Source organism: Portunus trituberculatus, chromosome 47 (assembly GCF_017591435.1).
Source record: "Portunus trituberculatus isolate SZX2019 chromosome 47, ASM1759143v1, whole genome shotgun sequence".
Classification (NCBI taxonomy): domain Eukaryota; kingdom Metazoa; phylum Arthropoda; class Malacostraca; order Decapoda; family Portunidae; genus Portunus; species Portunus trituberculatus.
This window is the reverse complement of record NC_059301.1, coordinates 18,362,836-18,372,253: the sequence shown is the minus strand read 5'-3', so window position 1 is coordinate 18,372,253 and position 9,418 is coordinate 18,362,836. Positions and strand designations below refer to the sequence as shown.

The following is a 9,418-nucleotide window of genomic DNA, read 5'->3' as shown; positions in this document are numbered from 1 at the left end:
GGAAAACCATGAATTGATTTTGCTATGGAATTGTGTTACAGGACTAATCAGGACTATAGTAGTGGGGCACCTCCATGCAGCAGAGCTTTTGCATGTTCACTCGATATTCTTCTTCCAGATGGCTAATAGTTATCTTTGTAGCTCATTTATGTGAAAGCATCACTGATATTAATTTGCATTCCAATAAGGTTTTGTTGAACATAATGTAGCTTGCTTTGGTTTCAGGCTGTGGATTTTAGTTAGCTCCTCAATATTTGTATTATAATGCTGTCCACCCAGTTTTTTTACTACATATATAAATTTATTTCAATTCTGACCTGACGTGACCTGACACATTTCCTTCATACAGTTGAATTACTACTATACCCTATGTGTTGTTTGCCTTATCTGGTAGAATTGAAAAGGATGAATTGATGAATCAGGAATTCAGGCTATAATTAAAGTATACTTTGTAAAACTGCCAAGGAATGAGGCTTTTTAGAAGTAACTAAGATTACATACTTAAATCAGATGCTACATGGAAATTGAGATGCCTTCAGTAGCATGCGGCTGCCTGGAAACTTAGTATTTCTTAGATTGAATATAATATGGATGCAACGAATTGTATAAGTTCTTTGCGAGAGTACTGCTAAACAGAAGGTGGTTGCTAGTGCATACGACATATGAAAGTTACTAGTTTGAGTGACGTAGAAGTGACAGGCATGTACCCAGTTCTTTTATTTTGTCATACTGCATCATGCACTGCTTGTGATGTGATGCTGATGTCAGTGAGCAATTTGACAACTGTTTCACTTTCGGATGGATCAATCTTGTATTCCATAATTATTTTGCATGAAATTATAAGTTATTTATGAAATAGGTGACAAAGTAACCATTTGGAAGTTATATGGTCTAAGTATTCGATACAAGATATTACATAAATATTAATCAATCTGTCCTCAAAATTATTGCATGACATTTGTTATTGATGTTACTTCATATTCCAGATTGAACCGTAGTTTAAAAGAAATGAATTTTGTTGAAAATTGTGCTTTGTGGATGATATATGGGAAAATTTACTGTGATTTATTTTATTTTTATTTTTTTTTTATTCCCAGCCAAAGTTTATTTATGGCCCTATTATCTGATTCCTGTTACACAAGAAGTTGATTTGCAGAAGTGTGTCACCTGACACTCATTACAAGATTTTTCCCCTTGATGTAGTTTTGTATGTATTTAATCAGAAAACTTGTGTATTTCTCAGCTTGTTATTGAAGAATATGGCTTTATTTTAATGATATTAGTTTGGGTAAGCGAGTACAGTTTTCAGGAGCTCAAGGCCTTTCATCAGTGAGATTATTTATTATGAATTACATCTTTTAGTACAGAAATTTACTCTCAGAATCCTCAATATTTTGGTTTTTGTAATATAACTAGTTTTCTAATGGTAACAAACCTAGCTTCATATAGTTGTATGTTTTCGTGGTGGCACTTGATTCCTCTTCTATTTAATACAATTTATTTAGCTGTTATAATTTGCTTCACATATCAAGCCACCATCCAATTTTCCGAGTTCATTTCTCCATGTTTACATTTGGATATTTCATGTTATTTTTATGATTGTTCTTTTTATATTACAAATTACAAATCTCACACTTCCCATTAGCTCTGCAATGTCAAGATATTTTAACCCATCTGTGATATCAAGACCTTTCAAGAAGTAAATAGATTTCTCCTATTTTCCTGATGGCTTTTTTGTTTGTATTGGATGCTTTGTTGTTGCCAGCTTCCATCATCCGTTTTATATATCTTCGAATTTGGTCAGTTTTGTGGAGGGATGTGATGAATGTTTTGTCAGCCCTTGACAGCACATTGTCATTGATCAGTTATAGCTGAAAAATTATTTGTGCAAGGCAAACTGGTTAGGGAGTAGGGGAAAAAATTGATCTAGTATATACCTTTAATGATTGTGACAAGCAACTGGCATTTTTCTACTATTGTATGTTATGCAGGATTCTGAGTGTGAGTTGCCAGATATATAATAATTTTATTCAGAGCACCTGTACATGCTTAAAGAAGCTCAAATACTATGAAAACTCAAACCTGGGAGTTCCTGGTGACAATCCCATTGACAAGCATTGCATAGCAGAATAAACGTACAGAGTGGTAAATTTTAGAGATCATTTAATGTAACAATTTATTTGTTTTTTGTTAATTTAAGGAGCAGCAGCAGCTTCATAGATGAAGTGGATATCAAGAAAACCACCATCAATTTCAAGCACATTATGATATTGGCAACATAATGCATTTGCATGCATAACTTTTCTTTATGTATAGACGTCATACGATTTCTCATTTTTCTGCATGAGTTTGTTAATGTACTTTTGCATTAGAGCTTTTTTATTGGGGGCATTATTATATAATTATTTGACTAAAGTTTACACATGATATAATCTTTAGATTTGTTTTTATTTTATTAATTTTAATCAAATCCTATGTACAAGTCAATTTATTTAATTTTAAAATTCTATTTTGTCCTGTGTCTCATATTTAATAACTATAAATGTAATTATGCAATTTACAGCAGCAAATGATGCAGCCACAGTGGGGAGCTGCCCCTCAGTGGCGATGGATCACCCCAACATCCTACCAACAAGTAAGAATGATACTGTTAGCATCTCCCTCCACTAATGTTTCAAAATTATTGTGTGTAGATGTGATGAAATTCTCTTCATCCAATACAGTTCGATATTTGATTGTTCTCTTGAACAAGAAGTATCTTTTGTTAATACCTTTGAATCCTAGTTTATAAGGAATTGAATCATAATTGTAGTAGAAATAGTAACTGTAGCAGCAATTTTAGTTGCAGAGTAGCAGCAGCAATAACAGTTGTGGTGTTGAAGTAGATTGTACGTAGTATTATTTAAGATTTGGGCATTATTTTTTTCATGATTTTGGACTGGTTGACAATTCACCTTGATTACCCTTGCACATTCATAATGCATAAATACTCCATGATTTTCTTAACTTCTTGAATTCAATTGAAGATTTCCCTTGCTTAAAAATTTTATTTCATTAGTTATTTATGCAGATGTATTTAATAATTGAACGTTTTTATAAAAGCAGCTCAGGATGACATGATATGCAATTTAGTTTGTAAGCGTAAGTGTTAAACCATCATTCAGACTTTTCATAAAACTGTTGTATGAAAACTTTGTTCTATGTCTCAGGACATTATTCATAGTTTGAATAACATACTATTAGTTTCTGTAAACATAAGAGGAAAATCTTTAATCGCAGAAATTTCAAAAATTTTTGGTATAGGTCTGTACCCGTGTTGAAAAATCGGAAAAAATGGGTTTTACTGTAGTATTTTTTTTATGCTATTTGTGTTTAGTTGAATAAGCATTATGAAATTTATTTATTAAAATTGTATACAGTCAACTCTCAATTAATGCAGGTTTGAATAATGCGATTTATTCAATTTAACATGGCTTAACTCAACTTGGTGACATCATGCGCAGCCATGCTGCTTCTGGTGGGAACTGCACTAAGACGCTCTCAACCGGATTCCTAAATAATAACTTCAACCTTCATCAGTTGAAGGAAACTGTTCGGGGAAATCAGTATTCTTCAAGAGCGAATGGTGCCTTCCCGCAGCTTGGGAAGGCAACAATCAGGCAGGATTTACCTTCACCATGAAGGTGAACCAAGACCCATGTCATTGTCATTACCTTCACATAAGTTTTGCCTTAATACCTGTTATTATTTTTTTGTGAACTAATTGATTTTAGAAACAAAAATATATAGGTTATCATTCAAATAGCCTACTTTACAAAAATTGAGATTAGGAACCAAACCCAGGAAGTAGGAACTACAACAACAATAACTGTCAACATCACCGCCGCCAGCTTCAATCACCATTCACCACATCTCCATGTCCCAAGTTTTCTATCAGAATTCTACTTAGCCAACAATCTGTTGTATGTCTCTATTACTTGATGATTACCCATTTATGTAGATAGCTGGTGGACTGTCCTCTTCCCATAGATCACAATTTTCTCCCGTGTTAGAGCTGCACTATATGGCCGTATGTGCTTTTATTTAGAAGCACTTTCTCTTAGCTCACTAAGTCTATTAATAGATCTCACTCTGCAGCAGTAGTAGGGCTGGTTCTCTGTAAAATTTTCCATGTTGCATGTGATGGAATGGTGAGACAGCATTGTCTGGACTGTGTGGCTCAGTTGAGGTGAAGCCAAACAAACTGCTACCAACCACCACCAAATTATACTCATGGTTTATTTTGTGAAACTTATTAATAATAAATGTATGAATATTGGATAATATTCCTGGCATATAAAATCGCACGACAAATCACGTTAAATTAATATTTTTTAAATTTCCTGCAAAAGAAAGATGTGGTATCCAAGTGTCCTTTAACTTCCACACAGGATGACCAGTAATGCATCATCAAAGAGATGGTGAGTGCGAGGATGTGCTTTTGTTGTGTTAGTGACTCGTGAATGTAATGTACGTAAAATGAGGATGTGTGTTTTTAAAAAGTTTTCCATGACCTCGTGATGCATTAGTCGTTTTCTTTTAAGGTTGGAGTAACAAAACCAACAAAATAGGGATACTTTCCCAGTGGCCAGGAACGTAACCCCCGCCTATGACCATTGTTTTCTATGTTTGAATAACACGACGTCTCCAGGAACATAACCGTCGCCTTAATGGAGAGTTGACTGTATCTTATTCAAAATGTATACAAGAAATAGTGTAGAAGAGGTGTTTACTGGGAAGATGAGAAGTATAAAGAAAAGTTTAAGAATGTTAATCATTATAGAATGTGGAAATTACTTGCCCCTGATTTTTGTAGGTGAAGCATTAACGATATGACTACCTGGATCTTTGGTGTGCCAGGATCATCACCATCACAAGGTGTGCTGAGAACTAGCTGTATTTTATTATGTAAGCAAATGTCAGGGTTTTAATGAATATTTTCTTAACAGCAGCAACCTACTGGTAGTTACATATCTAGTGAAGGAATGATCACACAAGCCGCACCAACCTACATTGTACCTGACAGAACCTATTGAGGAGTCCCTGTATCCAACATTGTGAGAACAAATTTATATTCTTGCTAGAATGGCAGTGAAAATAATCTGCATGGCTTTTGTGTGCTTGTATTGCTTTGTATTCAATGGTTTCAGAAATTTCATAGCAGCAGCCTAACTATGTACCATATTTCCTAGCATGTTGGCATATAATACACATCTGTATTTGTATTTTCAATGGAAATCTTAAGAATGGATGAGAAGCTCTGAAATTGCTGGCTAAAAAAAATACCTGTGATGTAGAAAGAATAGATGATATGAATATTGAAGATTTGTTTGGTTTATCAAGTAAAAATGAGGATGTGTATTCTTTTACTGTTGGTTTAATTGCAGCACCCTGAGGTGACTGGGTTGCAGTAGGCATGACAAAGCAAGATAATGGAGTGAATATAAATTAGTATAATAGATTCAGATGATACAAAGCAGCCTCCTTTGAAAGATAGGTATATAAGAGATGAATGAGAGTAGACATTACGTAGAAGGTTTGCCAACATTGTATGATGGTCAGGAGTGGGAGAGAGGTACTTGCTTGGAAATATGGTAATCTGTTTTACAGCATATGCATACTTTTTTCTCATAAGTGTAGAGCCACTTGATATAATTAGATCTTCTTTGTAAAGAAAAACAAGTACAGGAAACCCTCGTTATAGTCAACATACTTGGGAGAGACCACTGACAATAAAGGCGAAGATTAAGTAAAGCTATAGTTAGTTTCTGCCTTCACATGCCGAACATCATTTAATATATGAGGGGAAATTTAGCATAACAAAATTAGCCTCGAACATAAATTTTGGTAACGAGTGCAACCTTTTATTTCAACTAACACTGCAAGACTGAGGCAGAGGCATTGTGTGTGGGTGTGGTGTGTGCTCACTACCAGCATTACTACCACCACTATTGCCTACATTTTCCATCCCTCCCACTTCCCTCCTTCACTCTGTCACTGATGCTGACATAACATTCTGCCTCATTTTTTCTATCTTGGTTTGATAAATCAGAATGATGGTCAGTAGGCCATATTATGCTTGATAAAAGTGAAATTTGGTATAACAGGAGTTGCTATAATTAGGGTTTACTGTAGATGTATTTGATGTTATTGATTGCATATAGTATTCCAGGATGTTTTGTTCAAAATTATCAGAATTCTCTGAGACATCGGATGTTTTCGTGTCGTGAAATTTTCTTCTTGTCGATATCATTGTGATCCCTGTTTAACAAAAGAACACATAGTCCCAATGTTTTTGGGTTTAAAAATTTTGAGCATTTGTCATGACTCAAACTAATTCATTTGGTGAATCCCTTCTGTCTTGAAAACCTCATTGAAAGCGTATCGTAAATTGTTAAGATACAATTGTGACAAAAGGCTCTGGAGGAATATGATATGAAGAGGGAATAGATATACAGACTAGACCTCTAGCTGACACTGGCTGAACTGGTGAAGTTGATCTGGGAGCCACACATCCTGGTCTGCTTTTCTTAATGGGCACACCAGCTGATTGGTGCACTCATAAATTTCTTATTTATCCAATTTTATATGTATTGAGTATTTTCATTCATTTTAATTTGATTAGACTTGTCCTGAGGTGATCCTTTTAAATATCAATAGATAGATAAATGATATAAAAATATTGATAGTTGGATGCAAATATAAAGACACCTTAGGTGAAACAAATCCAGGAATTCCTTACCTGGTAGTGTTGTTGCTTCAACTTTCACTAGGGAATGGTGACCTTATGTCCACAAGGTGTCATCCAGTGTCCTTGACCACAGACATGGCAACATCGCTGGGTAGCACACTGTTATCATTTGTTGTGAATTTAAATTCCATACACAAGTCATTACTGTCTTGAGATTTGATACACTATTCACAATTTACCATTAAGTAAAGATGAAATAATTGATGTGTACTAGAGATGTACCGATACCAAAATTTTGGCCGATTCCGATACCGATACCACCTAATTGGGCCGTTACTGATACTACTACCGATACCGATACTACTACTTATAGTGATTACTGCACTGGACACCAGGATGAGTTGGTGGACGGTGAGCATTATCAGATGGGAGGCTTTGTTTTGGGGGATGCTGTAAGTCCTTCTGAGAACGTATGTGAAATAGGAGCAATTCTAGAAGCTTTTTGAAGCCATTTGCAAAGGTAAATTACTCAGTAATTTGAATGAATATCTTATTAGTCTTCTGATTTTTTGTCCGTTATTTTAAATTCTTACTTCTTACTCCTTTAGCGACTGTTTGGTCTTGTGCATTTTCATTATTAATTTTGTTGACAATATTTTGGCGATCAAAAATATTTTTTAAATTATTAAAATTTCAAAATGTACACAAAATATTAGCAAAAAAAAGTCATTTTGTTGTGTATGTTTCTCTTTAATTAAATCTGACATCCTTTGATATTAATTCATTAGACATTAGTATACCAATTCAGACAAATGAGCTTTCACCTAATCTTTTCAATTAAATAGAAAAAGTTTAGTTTATTCTAAATTTCTAGTGTATTGCTATGATCTTAAATAATTAATATGCAACAAATTATACACAATGCACATGATTACAAAACAGAATCGTTACTTTCTTAGTTATGGAATTTTTACATCCTTAGGTTAACACAAGTAACTCAAAAATTAAACTTGCATTAAAATTAATATACATATATAATTCGAGCTTCCACCTATTCCAGTATGATATCTTGGAAAAGGCTAGCACTAGCACTGTTAATTATAAATCAAATAAGAATATGCTGTTATTTACAATAATGCAAAATGCCTACTATATATATATATATATATATATATATATATATATATATATATATATATATATATATATATATATATATATATATATATATATATATACCAAATCATTTTGTTGGATTCTCAATATCTGAAGTTTGACATTCTTAGATTATAGTTAAAAAACAAGCTTTTCACCTGTGTGAACTTTGTGTGGGTGGAGGAGCAGCGTCTGACTGAGAGACGGTGAGAATGCTTGGTGACTCATGACCGACCATGTGACAGGATGCCGGAGTTCAGCCTATACGCGTTTCATACACGTCCAATTTAGAGGTTGTGGCTTATTACCACAGAAAACAGTATTCTATGACAAACGGTAATCACCATGGAAATGTAATACGCCGTATTATATTAATTTGTTATCAATATCTTATATCGAATATATCACTAAGTAGTAAATTCCTTTTAGGTATCGGAAGTATCGGCATAAAATAAGCCGATACCGATACTGATACCCAAAAAGAGGGCCGAGACCGCCGATTCCGATATCAATACTGATGCATCGGTACATCTCTAATGTCTACATCTGTAGATATGTATACTATATATCCAGAAGTAATTTTCAGGCCTACAGTCCATTGCCATATAATTACTTGTAAAATATAAATACATTCAGAGAAGTGTTCTATGAATACATTCTCATAGATTTTAACTGGTTGCATAGCAACAAACATCATGTAGCTAGACAAAGTGACACTGGTTTGAATGTTATTAGAGTACTAGTTCTAGATGATAAACTGGACAGCAGATCCCTTTATAGACTATTGAACAGATAGTTAGTAACCTTAACACATACACACATACATGTGTACATTTTGTCTAAAGCATTGTATGTAACTGAAATACTTCATCCTCTACAACAGTTACTTGTTTCCCGACTTTAACTCCATCCTCTCATCTCTCATGTTGAATTTTTATTCAGCTAACTGTTGGTCAAATTATGTAGAGTTTTTATTGATTAATTCTTGTCTTGGAAAGTTGTCTTTCTTAATCAGTTAATTCTCACAATTTCCATTTCATGTTTTGATATGCACCTTGAATATTTTTGTTTTGATACTGACATTGCTTTGTGTGCACTGGTGGACATGTTCTTATAAAGATTGGCTTGAGCTCTGGTTAGCTGTTGCACTTCATGATACGGTGGCTCTTGCATGTTTTAACCAAATTCCTCTAGACTCACTGCTCATACATTGATTAATTCTGATTATGATCGTAAACAATTTTGTTCTTTCAGGGTTGTGGCCTTGGCTATAAGGTGGCTTCTTGGCACTCTCCTTAACATCACTTGGTTCTTTCATTGCTGGTTCAAAGTTTAGTTCATGAACACATTTATGTCACTGATAAGAAAAATCACAGGGAAAAAAATAATTAACTTTTGCTGTACAACTGTTTTTATGTAAATAAACAGGATTTATTAAGGTTTTGCATGCCTTACTATTATAGATTTTATTCAAATTTTCCCCAGCATGTCGTATGAATTTATATTGGTAAGTACTATGACTATTATAATTCT

General features: G+C 33.9%; 1 protein-coding gene across 3 annotated transcripts in view; it reads left to right on the top strand.

The window, feature by feature from the left end:
- LOC123520681 (flocculation protein FLO11-like) overlaps positions 1-9,418 on the top strand; it is a 30,286-nt gene that overhangs the window by 14,662 nt on the left and 6,206 nt on the right. For all 3 annotated transcript variants that reach the window (XM_045283189.1, XM_045283191.1, XM_045283190.1), the window contains exon 6: positions 2,564-2,635. In XM_045283189.1, coding sequence (XP_045139124.1) covers positions 2,564-2,635 — 72 coding nt within the window. The remainder of the gene's footprint in view (positions 1-2,563; positions 2,636-9,418) is intronic.